Raw genomic sequence first — 26,658 nt, forward strand, 5'->3', positions numbered from 1 at the left:
TTGTATACTTTACCTTGACCTAGGGGCATTTAAGAGTGCTTAATCAAAGACATTTTTCAATAAGTAAAAAAGTAGACATCACTTGCATAAACCCAAGCATTTAGATTAGTTGCATACCCTCTGATTGCACATGAGCACAGCCAATGTCTACTAGGTGTAGGCACTGAGGAGTGTTCCTATACAGTTGCATTAGTACCAAGCCTAGGTATTTACCTGCATGTGAAGCACCTCTTAAAGTGACTTTATTAACTTACTAATAAGTGACATTTTAGCCCAACAATTAAAATTGTGAGGTTTATTAGAAGATTGCCCGACCCAACAGTTTTTACCTATATAAGTGACCCTAAGGATCATCCTCTCATCACAAGTCAGTTTCCTCAGTACAAGCACCAAGTACCTGCAGTACCTCAACATGCTAGCACTTTTCACCAACACATCCAACACCCATGGCGTTTTTTCCTAAAATCAGCCTACAATACCCGATTCAGCCCGCAGTACCAGATCAGCCCTACCATTAGCAGTTTTAAGCCATTACCTTGGCATACCGTTGCAAATCTAACAATCACACCAGCGTTTTCAGATTCAGCCCTCAGATCAGCCAGCATTTTCAACTTTCAGGTCAACCTCAATCATCGTCATCAACACCCTCAACATCCACATTAGCAGATCAGCCCATAGCCTCGTCAAGTTGCAGATCCCAGCAGCTTCACTAGTGTTTTCAGTTTTCAGCCCCTGGCCTCGCAGATGCAAGCACCAACAGCAAGATCCCATCAGTGTCTCGACATCTAGGACTATTGTATCAACATTTCTGCAATCTAAAGCAAATGCCTCTCTAGCGATAGAGAGGGGGGCCTTTGGAGGGGGGTTTGGGACCCCATCTGATGTTGGTCTCTCTCAGTCTATGATCTACCCTCCGCCTTTCTGCCCACCCCTCGCTCTCTCTCTCTCAGCCTGATGGCGTGAACTTCTCCTGCCTTGTACTCGCACTGCGCGCAGGTGGTAATTGGTTGCAGGCTGAAGCCCCTACTCCTCGTGCGCGCTTCAAATAGGGTGCGTAGACCAGCAGCAGACCAGCGACTGTGCAGCACGCCCTCACGATAGAAGCAAAGGAAGAGGGACTCGCGTAGATTTAGGCCTTGCAAGAATAGAAAACAGGGGCCGTTAGGATGGAGGTCATGAGCGCTTCACCAATTTGCAAGTCCCGTACGAAGGCAACCTTCATGCTTACAAGCAAGTGGATAACACAAGTGGAAAGGGAGATGAAGGAGTGGAGAGCAGAGATGGAAGGAAGGTGGAAGGAGACGGAAAACCTTCTTCAGATGTTCCTCAACGAAGGCACGCAGTGGAAGAAGGAGAAAGAGGACATGCACGTAGAGATACAAGCACTTAAGGCGGGTTCACAAGCACTCAAAGAAGAGGTCTCGGCCCTCAAGCGAGAGCTTGCTGATAGAGCAAGCAACAGACTAGAGGAAGGTGAATTCCAACCCTCGGTGATCGAGGAAATCAAGGTCATCAAGGAACAGGTACGGATGATCAAAGAGGAAGAGAAACAAAATGGGGCAAAGACGTCTTCGTGGGTGGATGTAATCACGAAGACACAGAAGAAGGCGGATGAGGCCGAGAAATGGATAGAAGTCGCTAAGAAAGGGAAAGGAAAAGAAACCACATCTATCCCCACTTCTACAATCATCAACATGACTTTAGAAGAAGAGCAGCCAAGGAAGACTAGAGCTCTGCACATACGAATAACCGGTCTAAAAGATCGAGATGATGTGGAAGGGGAAGTCAAAGAACTTCTCTGCATGATGGCTAGTGAGGCTACTGATACAAAGGCATGGTGGGTAGGGAAGCAGACACAAGGAAATGGGGAGACTTAAAAGAAGAGCTCTAATAATGCGCTTCTTCAAGAAGGACTTCTTGAAGAAGCGTCCTACACTAAAGAAAACGGGCATATTTCTTGGAGATGACCTCACACTCACACAGCTTGCTCATATGAAAGAAGTTATGCCCGAGATAATGACAGCTCGAGAGAAGGGGAAAGTGGCCTTCTACAGGGATGGACGAGTGGTTATTATGGAGAGCGTCCCGCATGACGGTGCGAGACCTGTGGGACCGCACTCAGAGTGGCTACATGGAATTGTAATGAATCTTTGTGCCTTGATGTAGGGGCCTTTGAGGATAGTTTCACAAGGAGAGACATCATTTTCTACTCTGAGACGCATCAAGCCCCGGGGCAATCCATGCCCCATGTGAGCGGATACAGATGGGAGACGACTTGCAGATAGGAGACTCGATCAAAGCACAGAGGACGAGGTTCAGGAGGAGTGGCAGTCTTATTCAGAGAGGAGCTACAGTCTCTGATACATATAGCTCGAAGGGATGAGCATGCTAGGTACATGTGGGTGAGACTGAAGGCAATGCTAGGACTGCCCATCACAAGACAGTATTTTATGATACCTCAGAGGAGTTGATGCAAGAGCTTGATATTACAGAAATGGGCATGTCTAGATTATCACAGGATGAGGAGCACACTGAGTATGGCAGATACTTGATCGATATGGCCACTACACATGGATTGGCCATTTTGAATGGCCAACAGAGATTCCCTGCAGCAGGTGGTTTTACATGCTTTCCACATCGGCATGGCGCTAGTACAGTAGATTATGTTATGGCTCCGCCAGGACTCATTCCTTCCTTTCGGGATTTTATGGTGGGAACTAGGTTAGTTGAGGTAGCAATCGATCATGCTATCTTGTCTTTCACTCTTATCGTTCCAATTCAACACAGCTCCATTGGGAGAGGCCTCCACACGCACTCGGCATACCTTCACGAGGGAGACGGATCCCATGTACACTAATGAGATATTATACAGGAAGCTATGCACTCACGAGCCAGGACGACCACTAGATGAGCTCACCTAGATTTTGACAAAGACGCTCCACGATGCAACATCAGAGGCATATCCCCACAGCCAACCTACACGCAGACGATCTAGGAGCATGCCTCAGGACAGTTGGTATGATGAGGAGTGTAGAGAAACGAGGATCAGATTACAGAGAGAGGTGTTCATGGGTACTACTACACATAGACAGTCACGGATTATCTTTCGCCACCTAGTGCGACGAAAGAAGAGGGCATACCTATCTCAACTAGAGCGTAATCTGTATTAGTTGTTTATGAGTCAGGACTCTAGTGAGGCATGGAGGCTTTTCAATGAGCACTCTCCACCGCCAGCCATCACTTCCACAAAGACATGGGAGGAATATGCTACATCTCTGTATACAGCATCGGGGTAGTCACCTTTGCCTGATCCTCCAGAGGCATGCCCAAAAACATGCACTTTCTTTACTTCTGAGAGGGTAAGGAAAGCCAGTGACAAGATGAAGATAGGAAGAGCACAGGATCACGATGGTCTGGTAGCAGAGCACTTTATCCATGCCCGAGATATGCTTTCAGAGCCTCTTGCTATGATGTTTAATAGAGCCATGTACGAGGGTTTCCTTGAGACTTGGAATATGTCCACTATTGTGCCTATCTTCAAGTCGGGAGATCCTATGCTTCCCGGGAATTACCAAACCATCATGGTTGATCACACTCTGACTAGGCTATTATGCATCAATTCTTGAGCATGAGTTGAGTGGATGGGCAGAGAGAGAGGGCATACGGACAACAAGACAGGCAGGGTTCAGGAGAGGTTTCTCCACTCTTGTTCAGATTTTGACACTCAGAGTCATTATTGAGGAGGGTAGACACCATGGCAGGAGGATATATTGTAGCTTTGTGGATTTCCGCAAAGCCTTTGATACAGTGCCACGAGCCATACTCATACGCAGATTGCAAGACATGGGGGTGCCCACAGAGCTGATATGGGGGATCTTAGCTTTATACACGACAGTGGTAGGACAGGTACGCACTACTCAGGGCATGTCCGTCATGCTTCACTCCAACATTGGGGTGAAGCAGGGTTGTCCCCTATCTCCGACTCTCTTTGGGGTATATGTAGATGAGTTTTCAGATTATGTACAGGCAGAGGGTGATAGAGATGCTCAGCTTGCAGGGACATGGATTCCGTTGCTATTATATGCTAATGATATTGTGCTGATCTCAGATTCTCCAGAGGGGATGCAGTGTCATTTGGATGCATTGCATGTATTTGCATGGGACAGTGGATTGTCTGTGAACCTTGGTAAGACCAAGGTAATTGTGTTTAACACCACGGCGCAATGGGTAAGGAGGTGAGCCCCACTTTTACATATGGTTGAGAGACTGTGAAGTATGCAGATACATACACTATCTTGGGGCGGTTTTCAGTGGTCCAATATTTTCCCTAAGACGTGCAGCAGATACGCGATGGACCAGAGCCTATGCAGCATTGGGGAGACTTGAGAGGATATGTTTGCAAGTTCAGTTCTAGGAACCTCGGACAAAGCTTTGGCTCTTTGATACTTTGGTCACTTCAGCCATGCTGTACTTTCAGCCATGCTGTACTTTCAGCCATGCTGTACTGAGTGGAGATATGGGGCCCCTCAATTGATCATCATAGCAGAGCTGGCAGTAGTGATGGATGGAGATGTATGGAGAAGCCCTTGGTGTCTATGATTTCTCGGATGATTACGGCCAAGGCCTCAGTACCACATGACATTATTAGGGCGCAGCTCGCTACTTCTCCATTGGCAGTGGAGGCACTCACTCGATCAGTTTCATTTATGAATAGCACTTGGGCTCTCCCTACAGACAGATATGCTCAATTAGCACTAGTCTTTGCGACAGCTGGCATTGAAGGGAGATAGATCATGTTGGTATGGAGAGATGGCATCTTGGCTTCAATTACATGGCTTTAGTATGGATCGGCTACCCCCATTTCAATACTCTCTGGATGCACCCTCCATCTCCCTCACTAGGGCAGAGATTACCAGGCTCATCAGACAGGACTTGATTCAGCTGGATACGAAGAGGACATGGATACAACCTACACATGAGCTAGGTACGAAGATGACTTTCTAGAGAGAGCATCTTCTCCAACTCACGGAGGATGGTTTTGTGATCAGACCAGGATACATGGACACTCATCTATCCCACGAGATACGATGTGCTATTGGTCAGATACGCACATCCTCACATCAGCTAGAGATCAAGACATGCAGATTTAGAGGAGTACCAGCTGAGTCTAGGATTTGTCAGGTGTGCCAGATAGAGCTAGAGACAGAGCTACATTACATATGTCACTGCCCAGTATACTATGAGATGCAAGGCCGCTTTCACTGTCTATTTAGAGAGGGTTTTTGTTAGGTGCAGCGGAATGGTTGTTTGCGCTTTGCTCTAGATGAGTGCTCCGAACTTTGCTCAAGGGTTCCTTTAGTTCTTATGGAAGGTAGAGCCTTCCGTTCGTAATGGAAAGTGCTAGGATCACAAACAAAGTGAATGGACATTGTGCGTGCAAGTGAATGAGACTGAGAGATAGAGAGAGAAGAGAGATACGACACCAGAGACGTAAAACCCTCCTCCGAAGGCCCCACTCTCGTCGGCGAGAGTGGTCTACTTATGATTGCACAAAGTGGTACAATGCGTATGCAATGGACTGATGCAACTTGGACTATGTCGATGACGACGACGGTGATGATGATGACGACTTAGGGCTGAAATCTGTGGTCTTCTATCTGCTGAATTTCGGGACTGTTTCGGTGGCTGAAAATGACTGTTTTGGCTGCGTTTTTCGAGGCTGAAATTGGGGGAACTTCTGCAACCAATTAGGGCTGATCTGCTGCTGTTTTGAGAGGTTGAAAAACGTTGTTGGGCCTGCTAGAAAAACGCTGGATAGCTGCGTTTTTGAATGCTCCAAATGTTGAGTATCTGCAGGTCTTTGGGCTGCGTTTTTGCTACCAAAAACGCTGATGTGGATCCTCTTTGTTTGGGCTGAAAACGTTGTCTACCTGCAGCTTGTGATGGCAATTACAAACGCTAGGATTGGGCTGCCGGTTGTGGGAGAAAAACGCCAAGAATGGAAAGTATGGCGCTAGGTCTTGAATGGTGTTGGCGGTGACAACAATGGAAAACGCCAAGGTTCTTGCTGGGTCCTGCTAAGAAGGTGCCTGTTGAGCATGTGCTCCTGCTGCCTCTACTGCCAGAAAGTGCTAACTTGGGTTTGCTTATATATTAACTTAGTAAAATTGCCCTACCTACTTTTGTTGGAAAGTCACTTAAAAATAATAAGTGAAAATACCAAAAATAGGGAAAATAGGCTAAATGCACTGGAAAATCCCCCTAACTGAATCTGATGGATTCTGAAGGGAATACTGATGATCATGCTGTGTGCAACCGGAGGATATGCATCTATTGCTAAGTGACTGGGCATGCACGGTCTACGAATAGACTCACAAAAGTGCCAGATCACTGCTAATCTAGACTTGACTGAACTGACTGAACCCTATTATGTTGTAGCTTGTCCACGGACACATAGGGTTGGATGTGTCACGTGACAGTTTTGGGCCACTTTCTAGAGTCATGAGATACCAGGATCAGAGATGCCTCGGATTATACTTACTGGAGATTCACAAACACAGAGAGGACCTCTTGAAGAGGGGCACAATGAGAGAGATCCAACGATAGCAGAAGATTACACATTTCTTTCAGTCACAGACAGAGGAGTCCGAGCAGCCCCAACAGCATAACAATACCAGAGGCACCAGAGGCATATTGCTTGATCGGGCGATAGAGTTGGGGTGGTCCCGTCGCCCACGGATGAGGGGGTCCTCTCGACATCGACGCATATTGCGACAGAGGATCCATACCATACTGGCGCGACATAGAAGCCTTCCTAACAGAGTGCCTACCTTGGAGGACATTGAATCTATATAGCCTTTTGGATACTGATGTATATGTATATGATGCCTCGACTGTCAGAGAGCTCCATTGTATCAGCTCACCCTTTGTATTCCCCTTGTATCAGCTTTCGCCCCACCCCTACCCACTATTTTCTTTTCAGTTCTTTGTACTTTTTGTACCCAGCCCTGGTATTAGATTCACCACATGTAACCTTTTTGTCTCATAGGTCATTTTCGCCTTTTGAAGACGTTAATATTACATTTCATTTCATTTTCTCCCCCATAGAACCTTCACAGTATCTCTCTTCTCTCTCTTAGTCTTTGCAATTTGCACATCTCTTTCATGAAATAAAAGGAACCTTGAGTACGCATTGACCACTCATCTTGAGTATTCACCATCAATCCCTTTCGGTAAATGTTCCATGGAACATATTATTGAAACCATAAAGACCAATGCTAGCTACCAATTGTTGTAAAGTATCCGCAAGCAACGAAGAGGACAAGGAGGGGTAGCATGTATGATTAAGAAAGGGTTGGAAGATTTCATATCAATTTCAAAGATGACAAGCAAAAACGTTATGTATGGCTAAAAATTATGACACCAAAAAGAGCTCCGATATTTGTAGCCGGTTGCTACATTCCTCATCATGATTCTCCCTTTTATGCTTGCATGGATAGAGATCAACCATTTGTTGGTTTAGAGGAAGACATTGCTTATTTTTAAGACAAAGGTGATGTTATTGTCTTTGGGGATATGAAAAAGCCCACACAAAAACATTGCAACATTGTATACAACAATTTGAGATGCCCTATATTTCAAGGGAGTTGGAGGAAGTTCACTTGTATGATCGTACTTCAATAGATGAGAAAGAGCTGGATCACTATGGAAAATTACTTTTACACATGCGCAATAGCGCGGGTATGCACGTTGCCAATGGTGTATTTTTATGAAGTGGAACCGATGGATTTACATGTAGAAAACACAATGAGGATAGTGTGATTCACTATATGCTACTCTCTGAAGCCATCATGTATCGCATAAAGAGTTTTATGCTTGGCCAATAGACCCCGGAATCAGACCTCGGACCTTATGTAATGACCTTACATGTGGAGAAACAACTAAGCGTGATAATCTCAGCCAAAGAAACGAGAAGTTCTCTCATTGTATGGATTTCAGACGGGCAACAATGTATATTGAAATGGTTGGGCAAAAGTTGTGGATCGCAAAGCTCCAATACGATGGACCATTGGAAACTAAATGGAAAGCTTTCAAGACAGTTATTTGTTCTTGTGCCGAAGAATGCTTTGCCATAAAGCATGTCCATGGTATCAATAAAGGTAGATCACACAAATGTGGTTTGATAAAGAGTGCCAAGATGCTCGAAATTCCTTGATAAAGTTAGATGCAACTATGGGCAAAGAAAACTATATTAGTCATTTGAATGCATACAAGGCATTGATTCAAAACAAGGGAAGTCAAGCATCAATTTTTCCAAATCCAAGAAAAGGCACATGCATGTGGAAGGTTTTGGAGAAACTTGAAGGACAAGCGGATTGAGAGTTTTGGTGACTTGAGTCTTATCAATATATACATGCATTGTAGGCAACTATATGAGCAAACAAATGCCGGAAAGATGCCATTTTATGGTTCACTCCCATGTATGCCCTCTTTTTTACTATTGAGGATGTGTGCTACGGGCTTGAAAAGTTGGCCACTTGCAAAGTGGGAGATCTTCAAGGTATCAAGTCGTAAATGATTAAATGGACACGAGATTTTACACATGATTGGATGTGTGATATGTTGAACAGTGCACTTGAACATGGTATGCCTTGTGATTGGAGCACTAATTGGGGCATGCCTTTTCACATAGGAGAGGATGTAAAGAATGTAAATAACTACAAGACTATAATGATTGGATTTTTATGGCAAAGTTATTTGGGTGCATAATGAAGATGAAATTGAGTGATTGGGTTGAAAAGAATGGCAAGAGTGCACAAGGACAAGCATGTTTCCGTCAATTTCATAACACCATTGACCATCTTGTTACTCTTCGTGTTCTCATGGAGGAAAGCCGGTTGAAGGCGAGTGATTGTATTGTTGCTTTGTGGACTTCAAGAAAGCCTTTGATATGATTCCACATAACAATTTGTGGAGAAGGATGGAAGAACTCCAAGTGTCAAGTGAATTTATGCTTGCAGTTTCTTGAGTCTATGAGAAGGTGATATGTCAATTGCGCATGGGAAGAGAAATTTCAAAAAAATTTGCAAGCATAGTTGGGGTTAAACAAAGATGTCTGTTGTCACCAACCCCCCTCTTTGGTCTATGCATCAATCAATTGGAACAAATAGTACTCATGCAACAAGAAGGCATTAAAGAGGATGCCTATACCGTAAGGAGAAGCCATGCATTTTGTACAACAATGAGACACTTGAAGTTATTGAGAGCTTTAGGTACCTTGGCCGTGATATTCCAGCCAATCATAAGTGGCATGAATGTGCTATGCATCATTTGGAAGCTACGGAGAGAGCGTACTATGTTAGACTTAGAACACTCTGCTGCTTCACAGTTCTAGGGCATACTTGTACAGCTAGTATGTCTCCGGGCTGGCCACCCATAGTCTAGGTTGTACCTGGTCCGGCCGCCCGAGTTTGGGGCCCGACGCCCACTTTTGTCCGAGCGCCCACATAGATTTCTATATATCAGTTTTTTGTTGGGTCGTGGGGATTTTCATCAGACCTTGCCCTACCTCCCCTTGGGCACCTATTTATGGGGCCAAGGGAGTACCCACTTCCACATATCTCATCTCACAGAGATCATACTGATAGTGTATTGGGTCTTCTGCTCATGGTAGTCATGGGGGGGCTGATCCCCCCTTTTCACCATCTCTGGCGTTTGTGTCTACTGTCTCTCTCTCTCTCTCTCCTCTCTCACGCTTCCGCACAAGCGCACTCTCACATGGTATCAAACGCCAGTTCACATAGTATTAGCAGCTTCAGGCTTTGCCGTGTTCCAAGGCGCATTTGAGCAAAGGTGTCCTTTCCAAAAGGATCAGATCTGCCAGCGTTTCTGCAAGAAACAGCTAGTGTTTTTACATCAGCCAGCGATCAACAAAAGCCAGGCAAACGACAGCATCTAGAGCATTTTTTGTCACGGGAATCCCCAATTTCCACCTACGTTTTTGCTTCCTCCATTGGCGCTCCTGCTGCCAGCACTACCATTTCTGGACATCTTTGTCGCAGAAAACCCCTCCAGATCCATTTGCATTTTTTACCTTCATCTGCGTTTTTGCGTTTTCAGCGGTTTTATTGGTTACTTTGTGTCGTTGATACCTTCCACAAGTTGTTGGGCACCCAGGGTACCCATCAAGCCTTTGTTTTTCAGCAAATATAAGTTTTTTGGTGCCAAAAAGTGCAGCAAAAGTGGGCTGCAAATTGACCTGCGTTTTTGCAACAGGAGGGCAACGCTCAGCTTCTGGGCCCCGGATCTTGCCACCACCTACCCGGCCTTGGCATCCGGTGCCTTGCCGGCGGAGTTCCTCTTCAAATCTACAGATTTCAGACATTACCCCTTCCTGTTTTCTTTGTTTTCAGCCCATCTGGGGCAGTGACAGTGATTCACCACCCCTCCCTACACCCTCTGCACCGCTCCGGACCCTGCTAGGAGTGTACGAGCACCCTGAAAATCGCTGGACAGCAGCGTTTTTATCACCTCGCTGTTGCGTTTTTGGGTGGACAACAAACACATGGCTTGTATTTTTCACAGAGGATGAAGTCACCTCCTGCCAGGATACCATCCGGTGGTGGTTCGTGCGGTCTCTCGGTGACTTTTGCAGTACACGGTATCTTCGACATCTACTTGATCATCTACAGGCATACGATCCTTGGGAGATCCATTCATTCCAGCCATCATTCGGCAGTTGCGCACTCCAAGAGGGGTGGTGACTTGTGGTTTGCTATAGACACACCTATGCACGCATCAGAGGAGTACATACGAGCTATGGCCATGCTCATGGCATATGGGATTACGACATTCCCAGAGAAGACACCACCATCTTGGTTGGACAGACACTTACCACTTGACCTCGACACATCAGATCACTTGCTTACACAGGAGCATCTACATGGACTAAGGGAGAGGATCTTGGACCTCTTCTTGGACAGGTTCATTGCTTGGATCTACAGACTGGAGTGGGACTTCAGTGCTTTGGGCTCTCTTGGGAGTTTACCCGCAAGATGTAGGAGATCAAGCATGATTACATGACTACATCGAAGTCACCTGAAGCTTGGCTCGGATGGTAGTGCAGTTGCTCTTCTACACTCCTGATCATTTGGATTGCTGTCTTCAGAGTTGCTTACACTGTAACATTTAATGGCCTAGTAACTTGTGTGTAGCGGAAAATAGCATGAACATAGTGAGCATTTCATTAGGATAGATTCCTAATGAGAATAACGAGAGTGCTTGGGTGGAGAGAGCAACAAAAAGCATAACACCTAGTTAGATAGTATGAACAATACTTCAAAAGAGAGAGAAATTAAGCAATTGACAACAGTTGAGGACCGGATTTGCATGGAGTCGGTCCCCCCTCCAAAAGACTTTGTATTATGGTTTCTCCATCAAGAGAGACCTTTTACAATACAATTTCTTGTGTTCCTTCAATACTAGCTAGTGCAATGAAGATGGAAACTTCATGCACTAAGCAAAACACTTATCAAACACAACATCAATTCCGTCACGGTCTCAGACCCAAGACCTCACACACCTTCGAAGATGGTGAGAGCTAGCAAGGTATGAGAGTAGATTGAGAGAAAGGAGTATTCTTACGAGAAAGATGTAGATCTCCTCACATAATCACTATATTAGCATAGCTTAGCTTAGTAATTAGCATGGTACAGGAGATGAGCATGCATTGAAGCTTGGCTCTTGGTTGGATTTGCATCACAAAGCCAAGAGTTGTTGCTGTAAGCCTCTTTTCTCACAAGCTTAGAGTAGGTGATAAGCTTTCCATTAAAGCTTGAGAAGGAGAGAGAGTCTTCTTACTCCACACATGAGCTAGTGTGAGTGTGTAGGTGATAATGTCTTTGAAAAATCAGCCCCCTCTCTCTCTTGGTCGACCCCTCTTGCTATTTGCTCTTGCTAGCATCCTATTGGACCTCTCCAGGCTTAGCCAATGGTAATTAAGCAGCATAAGTGATAGCCTTCTAACATGTGTCCCCCTTTCCCCTTTTGTGAGTAATTAATAAATGTAACTAAACTCTCATTGGACCCCTTTGCCTCTTGGCCAATAGGAATCAGGCAAGCCATTGGGTTGTTGAATGCTCATTGGACCCCTTGGGAGATTGTCCCATAGTCTTCTAGAGAGCTTAATTCCCATTGGTTCTTTTATTAAGTGTTTTTGAATTAATTAAACTAGATTTACTCTAGCCTAATTCTCATTGGTCCACCTCTAGGCCATCCAATAGGATTTGAGTACACCTTGTGGGCATCTAGGCTAGGGAGCTGACATGTGTCTCTCATTCCCTTTGTGTAAAGGGAGCTTGTGTGTGTGTTTTTCTCTCTCATCCCCTACTTGCAAGGCTCGCCCCCTCCTATGTAGGGGTGGATGAAGACTTTTGGGACACACACAAAGCATCCAATTTCTTTAATGTTTGACCTTTGGACACAACCTTTGAATTTTGGAACCTTAGCATTTTGGAAGTCTTAATGGGCTGAACCTTGGGGCCTTTTAAGCCCATTAGAGCACATAGCTCTTTTGCAGATGGCCCACCCTTTGGATCCCTATTTTCCCTCCTTTGGATCCCTTCTGTGGCCGGTCTGCTAACTTAACCAATATTCTAGCTTTTTCTCCCCTGGCACTTCCCCATATTTAATGATCAGTTTAACATGAGAAAATCATTTAGGAGAATTAGATATTGATTATTATGGCATTACCTCTCTCTTGAAATCATAGTCGTCCTCGACTACGGGGTAGTGAAGATAAAGCATAATCATTAATCCTTTTTCCTAGTGGGTAGAGGATCCCTATGTTACACTACGACATCGTTCCACAATGGATGACTAGTCCATTTGGCGCTTAAGAGCCTGAGGCTGCCGCAAGCATGTCTGCACATTAGTCATATCATCTTCTATAGTAGAGTGACAAGCTCTACTTGGTGTTCGGGAGACGATGTCTCCGCAAACTTTATCTAAGCATGCATACTACTTCATTTTTGTGCACAATAAAGAAAAAGAGTCTTATAAGACAAAAATTTTGTTCATTTTTAACATTTGTACAATTTGTATATTTGCTTACTCTTGGGAAGCATTGTAAGCATTGACAAGGGTTAGGTTATCCTTTAATTGTATGCCTTGCATCCATCTAGCATCTTCAAAAGGATAATTCTTAAACTTAATAAGATATCGTCGGATAGTCTTACCGCCTCTTAGTACCTTGTCTTCATGTCGGAGAATGGACTTGGGCTGCAGCACCTCTTCTTGGTCCTTGATCTCCGGTGGGTCTTCAATTGTTGGTTCTAGCGGTGGCTCTCCTTTGTAAGGCTTTAGTAGGCTCACATGGAAAGCATTGTGTATGAGCCAATGGTTGGGCAACTTGAGTTGATAGGCCATCTCATTGATTGACCTAAGAATTTGGAAGGGACCATAGTACCTTTTTGCTAACTTAGCATAGTACTTTTGGTGTCCCGTAGGATTCTTGCCCGTTATGTGCCTTAATCGAGCCTTGGGAAATTTGAGTAAGACCCAATCATTTTCTTTAAAGGCTTGGGCTCTTCTGTGCTTGTCATCATCAGCCTTTTGCCTTTGCTGTGAGATAGAGATAGCATCCTTAATCTTTTGGAAAGATTCTTGTAGGTCTCGGCTATACTCATCTGCAGCGAAGATCTTCCCGTGTACCTTAAGTAGCAAGGGTCTTTTTGATCTTTCCTCAATTACCTCAAAAGGTGCTTTTCTCGTGGAAGTATGTACAGTGTTATTGTAGGCATACTCCACTAAGGGTAAGTACTTCTCCCATTGGCATCTTTGATCTACTTCCGTTACATAGGCTTTTAGTAGATCGAGGATTGTTAGGTTAGCTATTTCACTTTGGCCATCCGTTTGCGGGTGATAGACCGAAGAGAAGTTTAGCCTTGTTCCTAAATTCTCAAAGAGACCCTTCCAAAAATTATTGGTCATTGTAGGATCTCTATCCGACACTATGGACATTGGCAAGCCATGGTACTTGAAGATTTGTGAAATGAAGAGGGTTGCCATTTGATGGGCTTTGATAGTCTTTTTGACAAGTATAAAATGAGCTTGTTTACTGAACCTGTCTACTATCGTCCATATTTCCGTATTCCCATGGATAGACTTAGGCAATCCAAAGATAAAATCCATGGATATGCTCTCCCATGGTGAATTAGGGATTGGCAAAGGTTGAAGCAATCCAAGTTGCTTCCCTCTATCAAACTTCGTCTTTTGGCATACCACACATTTATAAACATACTCTTGTATGTTTGCTTTCATGGTAGGCTAATAGAAATATGTTTCAATCCCCTTTAGGGTAGACTCAATCCCTCTATGTCTTGCATAAGGAGAAGCATGAGATTCATACATTACTTTCTCACGTAGTGAGCTAGTAACGCATAGTCTATTGCCATAGAGAAGATAACCATCTTGTAAAGTAAATGGTTCCTCTTTCTTTCCTAGTGCAAGGGCTGAAATCACATCTCTAAAATCGGGATCAATAGAATACTCATCTATCATAGAAGATAGATCATTGTGAGTTGCTATGGAAACCGCATTCACTCTTGGCCGTCTTGAGAGTGCATCGGCTACTTGATTATGCTTGCCAACAATGTGAGCAATATGAAAATGAGATTGCGAAAGAAAATTTGCCCACCTCATTTGTTTGTAAGAGAGCTTGGTCTGCGTCATGAAGTACTTAAGACTTTGGTGATCCATTCGCAGAATGAAAGGAGTCCCCAATAAATAGTGCTTCCATGAGTCTAAGGCATGTAGAACTGCCAGGAGTTCCTTTTCATATATGCCTAGAGCTTGCCCAACAGGGTCGAGCCTTCGACTTTCATAGCCTATGGCGTGCCCTTCTTGAAGCAAAACAGCTCCAAGGCAATCACCACAAGCATCACATTGGACCTCAAATGGCTTTGAGAGATCCGGTAGTGTAAGCACATGTTGAGAGATAAGCTTTTCTTTAAGCTTTTCGAAAGCATTGCTCTCCTTGGCAGACCATGTGTACCTAACGTTTTTCTTTGTTAGGTCATGTAATGGTCCTGCTATTAGTGAGAACTTTTCTAAGCGTCTATAGTATGCGCACATACCTATAAAGCTTCTTAACTCATGAAGATTCCTTGGTTTAGGCCATCCTTTTATTACCTCTAACTTTGATGGATCCATTTGGATGCCATCTTGAGAGATAATGTGACCTAAATACTGAATCTCTTGTAAGAAAAATTCACTTTTCTTTTGATTAACATAAAGTTTATTCTCTCTTAGAACTTAAAATATTACCTAGAGGTGTTGCTTGTGTTCGTCTAATGAATTAGAGTAGATAATGATATCATCAAAGAACACTCCAGTAAAGGTTCGGTGAGGCCTGAATAGCTTCTCCATCAAGCGGTTGAATGTGGCTGGTGCATTGGTCAAGCCAAAAAGACATATACCTAGATGAATCCAGGATAAGCCCAGATTCACCCCTAAAGGAAAGTGCAAGGTATAGACCCATGGTAGTCACCCAGAAGACCATATAGCCATCAGCTCCATCATGCATAGTATTGACTAAATACCACGACATCCCCATTGACATCGTCAGTGCCCAATAGTGACAATATATTCGTAAAGACCAAACGTAGTACGAAATGCGGTCTTTATAATGTCTTGATCAACTATCCTTATCTGATGGTAGCTACTTTTTAGGTCAATCCTACTGAAGTAGGTCGATCCTTGTACCTTATCAAATAGGTCTTGTACCCGTGGAACGGGAAACCTATTTTTGATAGTGATCCTATTTAGTGCTCTATAGTCGACACACATACGATATGTGTCGTCTTTCTTTTGCACTAGTAACACGGATGAGCAAAATGGAGATGAGCTAGGCTTAACAATGCCCTTCTCAACTAACTCATGCACTTGCCGCATAATCTCCTCTTGTTGAGCTTGAGAAACTTTATAAGGAGGTTTGTTAGGCAGTGAACTTCCTGGAAGAAGTTCAATTGCATGGTCATCATTACCTCGTTTAGGAGGTAGCTCATAAGGGATGTCGTCAATAAAGACATCTTGAAACCCCTTGAGAAAATTGAATAACTCTATTTCCTTTTGATTGTGTATATTTTCTTTTGCTAAAACATTAGGTTCATTTTGAGAATCTTTAACAAAAATCATGTACACGTAAATAGAGCTCTTTATTGACTTGTTGAAAGCTTGTGTATGTACAATTGGTATAGTGTTACCCATTTCCTTAGCATCTATATACATATCTTTTTCCCTAAACTTAAAGGAGATTCTCCTTTCAGGGACTTTAACATTGGCAGCCGTGCGATCAAACCATGGTGCCCCTAGGATTACATCCTCATGCTTGAGAGGAGAGATAAAGAAGTCCACTTTGTCCACATAGCTTTGGACATGGAGCCTCAATTTCCCGATTAAGGGACTGACTGAAGCTTCTTGCTCCTTGAAAGCACCGTCTGCGGGTCGGACATCTCCCATCTCGTAGGTTTGTATGTCTAGCTTGGTGGCCAACTCTATCGATATAAAATTATGACTAGAACCGGGGTCAAAGAGAAGAAAAGCATCATGTTCTCTTACCTTTCCCCAAGCATAGCATGAAGAAGATCCTCTATGGTGAGTTTCCTCCTCTTGGATTTCGACCAAGGTAGCTCTAGGAGGATCATGACGGTTGTTCTTTTGGGGACAAGCGCGGTACGCATGCCCTTGTTCGCCGCACTTGAAAGACCGGTTATCCTTGCGATAACGTTCAAGCTCTTCAGGAGAGAGTTTATTTTTGCCTTTGTAAACTACCTTCTCCTTAGCTTTGTTGGAATTACCCTTAGGAGACTTTTGGACATTGTCCTTCCCCTTACGCTCATTGGAACCCTTGTTTTCAGGGGGCTTAGAATTCCTCTTAGCCCCTGTTTGGAAATTGATTCGAGAGGCCACCATAGTATGATGTATTACCGTCGATATGGTACGTGGACTTTGGGAGTTGACATACTCTGCCATTTCTTCGGTTAAGCATGCACAAAATTGCTGGTTTTGCTCTCCAAAATCCAACTTTTTGAAGACAGTGGCTTGAGTTGTAGGTCCCAAAAGTTGTCTACATATTTGTGGATTGATTCATACGGAGAGAGCTTCAAGCTTCGCCATTCGGTGAGTACTTTGTCTTTGGCAACGGTGGCCAAAAACTGCTTCATAATGGAAGCTCTTAAAGCTTTCCATGTTCGTGGAGGTTCACCGTTGGCCCGTAGGCTAGACCACCATTGTCTGGCCGACTTTTGAAAGTGCATAACTACATGGCGTAGCTTAGAGGACTCCGTGAAGCCCTCATCTCCGAACGCCGCATCAAATTGTTGGATAAAGGCCAAGACTTTGTCCGTAGCACCAAAAGTGCCATCATAGATAAGGAAAGAGATGCTCTTCCCTCCCTCTTTGAATTTCTTGAGCTTGGACGACCTCTTCCACGCGGCATAGGATTTCCTATGGCCTCTTCTTTTTGATGGTTCAAAGGTTGCACCATCACTTTCTTCAGAAGATGAAGAATTTGAGGAAGAGAGAGAAGAGGGTGTCCTCTTTCTCGCCTTTTTCTTCTCTTGCTTTTGTCATCCCTCTTTGAAGTATAGTGTGGAGAAGTATGCAATGGTCTTCTCCGTTTTGGAGGTGATGGAGAGCGTTTAGCCTGCCGTCTTTGTGGAGCCATCTCCGCCGAGGTGGCGGGAGACTCATTTCTTTCTCGTTCCTTCGGTGGAGGCTCTTGAGTTCACCTTTGAGAAGGAGATGCGTCATCAAGGAGCAAATCTCTGAGCCCTTCATATGGATCCTCTTCCTCTTCCCGAATCAAAGAGATATCTCTTTTCGAAGTCTCGCAAGGAGGCTTCCTAGGTGTCCTCTCGTCATGGTGGGGAGCTTGGAGAATCCCATGAGCACGAAGCTGCCGTTGAACTTCGCTTTGGAGGGATGGATTGCCCATGGCTTGTTGAAGCCTAGAAACAAGATAGTTAACAAGTATCAGGGCATCATTAGTAGCTTGCTCATTAGTAAAATCAAAGTTATCAACATTAATTTCACTCTCTTTACTATTGTCAGGCATTCTAACAACTTTTAGGTGTAAACTTTTTAGGTGTACTTTGGCACTTCAAGCCCTAGTTGCTACTCCTCTTTACCCCTTTAGAGAAAGCACTCAAGCTACTATACCCGTGGCTCGAATACCATTAATTGCAAGGAATAGAAGAGAGGGTCGTTCAACACCAAAACAACACCGGCTCCTGTCAAGCTTCTAATAGCTCAATAGTGGTTAAGCCGTAGGCAAGCCCCGTAGGACTCCAATATTAAGACCATAACTCTCGACGATGATGCCCCGTTAACTCCACAAAGACAGGCGCACTGCAAGGCTGAGAAATCCCTATTCTACTTACTCACATACAATTAATAGTACCAACCATTTATAGCTAGTTTGAAGACCTCCCTTCTTGAGCAAGAAAAGAGAAACCTTGTGCTCTGATACCAATGTAACATTTAATGGCCTAGTAACTTGTGTGTAGCGGAAAATAGCATGAACACAGTGAGCATTTCATTAGAATAGATTCCTAATGAGAATAACAAGAGTGCTTGGGTGGAGAGAGCAACTAAAAGCATAACACCTAGTTAGATAGCATGAACAATACTTCAAAAGAGAGAGAAATTAAGCAAAAGATTAAGCAATTCACAACAGTTGAGGACCGGATTTGCATGGAGCCGGTCCCCCCTCCAAAAGGCTTTGTATTATGGTTTCTCCCATCAAGAGAGACATTTTACAATACAATTTCTTGTGTTCCTTCAATACTAGCTAGTGCAATGAAGACGGAAACTTCATGCACTAAGCAAAACACTTATCAAACACAACATCAATTCCCTCACGGTCTCAGACCCAAGACCTCACACACCTTCGAAGATGGTGAGAGCTAGCCGGGTATGAGAGTAGATTGAGAGGAAGAAGGAGTATTCTTACAAGAAAGATGTAGATCTCCTCACATAATCACTCATATTAGCATAGCTTAGCTTAGTAATTAGCATGGTACAGGAGATGAGCATGCATTGAAGCTTGGCTCTTGGTTGGATTTGCATCACAAAGCCAAGAGTTGTTGCTGTAAGCCTCTTTTCTCACAAGCTTAGAGTAGGTGATAAGCTTTCCATTAAAGCTTGAGAAGGAGAGAGAGTCTTCTTACTCCACACATGAGCTAGTGTGAGTGTGTAGGTGACAATGCCTTTTAAAAATCAGCCCCCTCTCTCTCTTGGTCGACCCCTCTTGCTATTTGCTCTTGCTAGCATCCTATTGGACCTCCCCAGGCTTAGCCAATGGTAATTAAGCAGCATAAGTGATAGCCTTCTAACATGTGTCCCCCTTTCCCCTTTTGTGAGAGCTTTAGGTAATTAATAAATGAAACTAAACTCTCATCGGACCCCTTTGCCTCCTGGCCAATAGGAATCAAACAAGCCATTGGGCTGTTGAATGCTCATTGGACCCCTTGGGAGACCGGCCAATAGTCTTCTAGAGAGCTTAATTCCCATTGGTTCTTTTATTAAGTGTTTTTGAATTAATTAAACTAGATTTACTCTAGCCTAATTCTCATTGGTCCACCTCCAAGGCCATCCAATAGGATTTGAGTACACCTTGTGGGCATCTAGGCTAGGGAGCTGACATATGTCCCTCATTCCCTTTGTGTAAAGGGAGCTTGTGTGTGTGTGTGTTTTTCTCTCTCATCCCCTACTTGCAAGGCTCGCCCCCTCCTATGTAGGGATGGATGAAGACTTTTGGGGCACACACAAAGCATCCAATTTCCCTAATGTTTGACCTTTAGACACAACCTTTGAATTTTGGAACCTTAGCATTTTGGAAGTCTTAATGGGCTGAACCTTGGGGTCTTTTAAGCCCATTAGTGCACATAGCTCTTTTGCAGATGGCGCCCCCTTTGGATCCCTATTTTCCCTCCTTTGGATCCCTTCTGTGGTCGGTCTGCTAATTTAACCAATATTCTAGCTTTTTCTCCCTTGGCACTTCCCCATATTAAATGATCAGTTTAACATGAGAAAATCATTTAGGAGAATTAGATATTGATTATTATGACATACACTCACCCTCGGTAACCTTACAACAGAGTTATCCCCCGACCTGGACAGTAGGCCACTTCCAGCTCATTTACATTGAGAGCCACACCAAGTTGCGGTTTGGTGGCGTTGTTGGCGTGGATTATGTTTTGGTTGACAGAGGAGCATTGGAGGCAGTAGATACAGGCAAGACGGCGCAGACAGTTTGGTCTCGCCTTTCCTCTTCTCAGAGGAAATTCACAATGCAGGCTTCTCAGTCTGGCTTCCCTACTTCATACAGGATGATTACGGTGCAGACAGCTTGGTCTCACCACACCTCTTCTTAGAGGCCCTTCACAGCACAAACTGTTGTCTCGCTTTCCCCTCATCTTGGATTACCCTACCTACTGACAGGACACCATCCGGTGGTGGTCCGTGAGGTCTCTCAATGACTACTGTAGCTTACGGTAGCTTCTACAGTGCAAACTGCTTAGTCAAGATTTCCTTGATTCGGAGGGAGTTTATGGCGTAGATTACTACATCTGGCCTTCCTGGAGTTTCATAGCTTAGCCACCTGGCCACACTGTTATAGGTTCATGCATTGACAGGCTTCCGGTCATTCTCATGACGGCTCTCGGGCCTCCTCATTTTCTCCGAACGTTTTGACTGCAGACACCACAGATCCTATTGGGCAGGACACTTGCAGGTATATTGGCACTTCTTACGACAAGGAGTTCTTTTCACACTCAGTTCACGACCTCCACGTAGTACCTTCACACTATATCGACGGAGAACAGCAGTTTGCTACACTGCTCGTGACGACACTTTACCATGGGGATCTCTCGGAGGTTGGGACACCCCAGATTGTTGCTACATTCGCGGAGTCTTGTCCTTCAGTGGACATTGCCGCAAACGTCTTCATCATTTGCCTCACATCTTCAGATTCATGCGGTTTGTTCAGCATCCGGTGCTGAGAGGGGGTGTTAGACTTACACCACTCTGCTGCTTCACAGGTCTAGGGCATACTTGTACGGCTAGTATGTCTCTGGGCTGGCCACCCATAGTCTAGGTTGTACCTGGTCCCCGCCCGAGTTTGGGGCCGGCCGCCCACTTTTGTCCGAGGGCCCACATATATTTCCATATATCATTTTTCTGTTTGGTCGTGGGGATTTTCATCAGGCCTTGCCCTACCTCCCCTTGGGCACATATTTATGGGGCCACGGGGGTACCCACTTCCACATATCACATCTCACAGAGGTCATACTGATAGTGTATTGGGTCTTCTGCTCATGGTAGTCATGGGGGGGGAGGGATCGCCCCCTTTTCACCATCTTTGGCGTTTGTGTCTATTCTCTCTCTCTCTCTCTCTCTCTCTCTCTCTCTCTCTCTCTCTCTCTCTCTCTCTCTCTCTCTCTCTCTCTCTCTCTCTCTCTCTCTCTCTCTCTCTCTCTCTTCCACACACATGCACTCTCACATACTATGCATTTGAGAACATGTGTAATGCACGGATGTCAAATGTTGGGTTCTCAAAAAGTACCTTTTTGACACACTGGTGACACCGGTTCTTCTTTATAAAGTTGAAATACGGGGCAGGAGCATCTTAAATTCTACTTGGAAAGAGTTAGAGAATGTTCAAAAGCGTTTTCTTACAAACTTTCTCCAAGTTACAAACTTTCTCCAAGTTAAGACATAAACGCCATATATGCTCCTACTTCTTGAGTCGAGATCTCTTCCAGTTGAGGTTATGGGTATGGAAAGGGTCGTGGAGTACATGAGAAAGATGCGTCAAAACCCCTCCCATCGACTTCTTGCAATTGCATGGGAAGCAAGCAAAAGAGTTCAAAAGACGTATAAAAGCAAGATCTTGGGCACGGGATGGATGCAAGACATAAAGAAGTGGTTTGGGAGATGGGATGCATTACACTTGCTACATGATGCCTCAATAGACTCCCAAGTGATTGAAGCTTTTCTACAACGCCAATGTGTATTACAGCTTGGGAGGAATTCGGTGGGTCGCACTTCATACATTACACCACCTAGAGTGCCCCCAACTACAAAACCATGTTCTTCGCCGAAAGAGGAAATCGCACTCACCTTTACATGCTTGAGCCTATCCCCTTGTCGGCGATACGCACTATTGCAGCCATACGGCTTAGCTCCCAATCCCTTCAATGCGAGACAGGGCGTTGGGGCAATGGAGAAGAGTCAAATCGACTCTGCATATTATGCTCACTGCTATTTTCGAGAGTCTCAGTACCACACACTACTAAAGTGCTCAGCTTTTGCTCACATTTTGAGCTCGCTTCTCTCCGATTTTCAGCCATGACTTAGACCTACACACTTTCCTCTCCCAGCCACAATGTGGGCTCTCCATTACAACTCTCATCACCCAATCCTGGAGCATCAAGAATTACTTAACAGCCCCATACATACATCACATGTATCTTTGGTCCCATGGGTCATATTTTGACCTCCAAGAACGGCAGATGATGGGTTTATCTCACGCCCCAAGTATATGGACACCCACCTATCTCATGGCACTAGATGTGTTATTGGTCAGCTACATGCCTCATCTCACCAGATGGAGATAGAGACTAGCCGATACAACGGTATACCCCTAGAGCAGAGATCTCAAATTATGTCAGGTTTGCCAGAGAGATCCAAAGCACTATATCTGCCAATGCACAGCATATTGTGAGATCCACGGGCGTTTTCATTGCTTATTTAGGGACAGCTTTGGCCCCTTATCCGACAGCATGGATTACTATGATCAAAGGTGCCTCTTCTTGTTGGAGATCCATAGACTCAACGAGACTACCCTTAGGAGCAAAGGACCTAAACATAGAGGATCATACAGAGCCAAATCACTACTTTTTAGAGAGGTACTCCTTGGGATGGCCCACCACACGTTACCCAATCACACCCTCATTGGGGCATTCTTCTTGATCGAGCCATCCAACTTGGCCGCTCACGATGCCCAAGGATGCTAGGATCTTCACACAGTATACAAGGTCTGCATTGGAGGCTACGGAGCATCATTGAGCGACATCGAGCTCCCCCCACTCGCCCCGAGAGAGCTGATCATGGAGGACATTGAGGCCATACTGCAGAGACCCGTGAGAGAGCTCATGGAATGATCACCATTGTCCACTTTCCCCATTGTGCACCTCATTAGCCTTCATGTGAATGTACCCCTCCCCATATGTTTTGAGTTGATGTATTATGTGATGAGGATGTAGGTTAGGTTTAAATACCTACCCACTCTAAGTACCCTCATTTATTTTTATCTTTATGTTCCCCTGACACTATACTGGCGTCACACATGTATGTAACCTTTTGGTCTCATAGGTCATTTTGGCCCTTTGAAGACGTTGATATAGCATTTCATTTCATTTCTCATGACTTTGACTGGAACAATGATCTTCGGTGGTTCTTCTTTGGGATTGCTCCTTGAAGTCACCCCTTGTGGCGGCAACTCTTCACGTCCACTTTGGAAACTCGTCGTGCATCTTGTAGACGCTCCAAAGGAACGGCTATGTGAGGTCTCAACGTTCGGCATTTGACCATCCTTGTCCTGAGTGCCATGAAATCCACACAGAAATGGAATGAGTTTGGTTTCTTAACGAACAGAGCGAGCTGGTAACCCAAAAGACCTGACCTTGGGAGGGCGAAGCCTCCTACACAAGAATTCACTTGGTTTTGGCTCCTCTTTATCCGGTTTATGGAAATGAGAGAAAATTTTACCTACGTGTTCCGCGTCATGTAATTGGTTGGAGACAATGTCCATAGGTTGATGGGGATGGTGTGTAGAGCATTGGTGATCCTGAGTAAGCACGGAATTGACCTTGAGAAATCATTCACTATACCTATCAGGAATACCCAAGTTCCTTGATGTGGGATTGACACAGATGACCAACGCTTGGGCTCCTCGATGTAGCTCTCTGTTTTCCTAGACGTAAGAGATCAGAGGGAGAGAGGGAATCCTGCTCTTGTCTCGAATGAGAACAGGTTGCGACACATTATCTTTGATGAGAAACGTGAACTTCTCCCGATCGATAATGGGCTTAAACCTGCGAAACCACTTAATGTTCAAAATGATATCAGATCCTGCAAGCATAGTTACCGGAACAATAAATCGGAACGAGGAACGGGAAACGGCAACATACATGAAAGGTCATTCCTTGTTTTGGATACTCACGTTTGAAACACGAAACGAGGATCCAGAACAGGAAATTGGGATGGGAACAAGGAACAAAACCCTCAAAAAGGCCATTCCCTGTAACTATGCCTACAAGAAAAATCTTATCCTTGGTGCTTAGAATAGGTGGAACCTTCTTAGCACCCTCAATGATCTCAAATGGCGCCTTCCCCGTAGATGTATGCATTGTGTTGTTATAGGCACCCCACCAAGGGCAAAAACTTCTCCCACTGAGCTTTCTGATCAGAGATGTAAGACTTCAATAGGTCCAAAACCACTGAATTTGCAATCTTCGACTTCCCATCTGTCTGCGGGTGGAAAGAGGACGAGAATTGTAACCGAGTACCAATATTCTCCCAGATTGCCCTCCAAAACAAACTAGTAAAACAGGGATCCTATCTAAAACTATAGGCTTAGGTATGCCATGTAGTTGAAATATCTGTGAAACAAACAGTTTAGCCAAATGGTCTGGCTTAACCGTCTTCTTGACCAGAACAAAATGAGCTTGCTTGCTAAATTTGTCGATGACTGTCCAGATGCCATCGTGCCCACTCTGATTCTTGGGAAGATCAATAATGAAATCCATTGCTATAGTTTCCCAAGGTCGGCTATGTATAGATAGAGATTGCAAAATACCTGGTGCCCTATGCCTATCAAAACTTGACCTTCTGGCATATCAACCACGAACAAATTCGTCCACATCCTTTTTGAGCCTCGACCAAAAGAAAAACTGTTCCACACCTTTCAAAGTGGTCTCCATGCCACGATGGCCCGAAAAAGGTGAACAGTGACACTGTCAAAACTTTATTCCTCGGTTCTTGTGTAACACACAACAAATTCTTTCGCATCAAATAGCCTTCATGAGCGAATAGCCCGTAACTACTTCCCCACTCTGTAGATGGTCAAAGATGTCTGCAATATCCGGATCCGTGGCGTATTGATCTACCATAACCTCGAAGTTGTGATGATGAACTACCGAAATAGCCAAAACCAAAGGCTTACGAGATAGTGCATCTGCCACCACATTCTTCTGTCCCTAAATATGCACAATCTGAAAGTGAAATTGTGACAAAATGTTAGCCCACTGCATCTGCTCGTCCGAAAGTTGTTTCTGGGACAAGAAATAGCGTAAACTCTCATGATCGGTGAACACTATAAAATCGGCTCTTAGTAAAAAGTGTCACCATTGAGTAAGAGCATGGATAACTACCAACAGCTCCTTCTCATTAATATGTGCAACCAGTTCTGGTTTTGAAAACATTCTATTCTCATAGGCTACGACATGGCCATCCTGCATCAAAACCGCTCCCAGACAGTGGCCACAAGCATCACAGCATACCTCAAATGGCTTTTGCAAATCTGGCAAAACCAATACTGGGTAGTCGTCAACTTCTCCTTGAGACCAATATGGTCCCCGCGAGAAAGGAACCCCTTTCTGCGTTAAAGCATGCAGAGAAGAAGCAGTCTCCGCAAACTTTCGAATGAACCGCCGATAGTAAGAACACAAACCCAGAAAGCTATGAACCTCATGAACATTCTTCAAATATGGCCAATCTCTGATGGTCGCTACTTTGGCCGGATCCATTTGACACCCTCCGCACAGACAATGTGTCCCAAAAAGTGAATCTCTGGTAAAAAAACTCACTCTTCTTTCCATTCACCACCAATCCATGTTGCCTCAATGTCTGTAACAGGTGGTCGATGCTCTGCCTCATTCTTGGAGAATACGATGATATCATCAAAAAAGGTGCCCACAAATGACCTATTTTCTTGAAAATCCTATCCATCATTCTGTTGAACATTGAGGAGCATTTATGAGACCAAACCGCATCACCAAATACTCGTACAATCCGAAGGACATCCTGAACGCAGTCTTGTATACGTCTCCAGGAGCGATCCTGATTTGATGATAGCCACTTTTCAAGTCGATTCTACTGAAACAAGTAGAACCCTGTAACCTGTCCAGTATATCATCCATCTTGGGTATTGGAAACCTGTTCTTGATGGTGATTTTATTGAGAGCCTTGTAGTCAATGCACATTCTCCAAGGTCCATCTTTCTTTAAAACTAAAAGCACGGGCGAGGGTGAGGTGCTTGGTTGAACCAATATTGTTTCCAGCAATTCATTCACTTGGTTCATAATCTCTTCATTTTGTGCTCAGCTTACTCTGTAAGGTGGCCAGTTCGGTGGCGTACTGCCCGAAAAAAAAAACCAATGGTGTGATCTTTAGGACGTTGAGGAGGTAGCTCTCCTAGTAAACCTTTTGAGAAACAGTTAGCCTAAGCTTGCAAAAATTCATGTCGTTCCTTCTCAAGGTCGGACAAATTTGACATTTTCTTGTCGTCTATCTCATTTAAGAAGATCGAGTAAA

At 44.4% G+C, this 26,658-nt stretch overlaps 1 protein-coding gene across 6 annotated transcripts in view; it reads right to left on the reverse strand.

Annotated features, from left to right (window-relative positions):
• LOC147453456 (16S rRNA processing protein RimM family) overlaps positions 1-26,658 on the reverse strand; it is a 103,634-nt gene that overhangs the window by 70,765 nt on the left and 6,211 nt on the right. For 3 of the 6 annotated variants that reach the window (XM_086515631.1, XM_086515632.1, XM_086515633.1), the window contains exon 3: positions 118-213. The exons of the other annotated variants lie outside the window; for them this stretch is intronic. In XM_086515631.1, the coding sequence (XP_086371757.1) occupies positions 118-213 (96 nt within the window). The remainder of the gene's footprint in view (positions 1-117; positions 214-26,658) is intronic. 6 annotated transcript variants of the gene reach the window in all.

This window comes from Adiantum capillus-veneris, chromosome 7 (assembly GCF_014529385.1).
Source record: "Adiantum capillus-veneris isolate H3 chromosome 7, ASM1452938v2, whole genome shotgun sequence".
In the NCBI taxonomy this organism is placed as follows: domain Eukaryota; kingdom Viridiplantae; phylum Streptophyta; class Polypodiopsida; order Polypodiales; family Pteridaceae; genus Adiantum; species Adiantum capillus-veneris.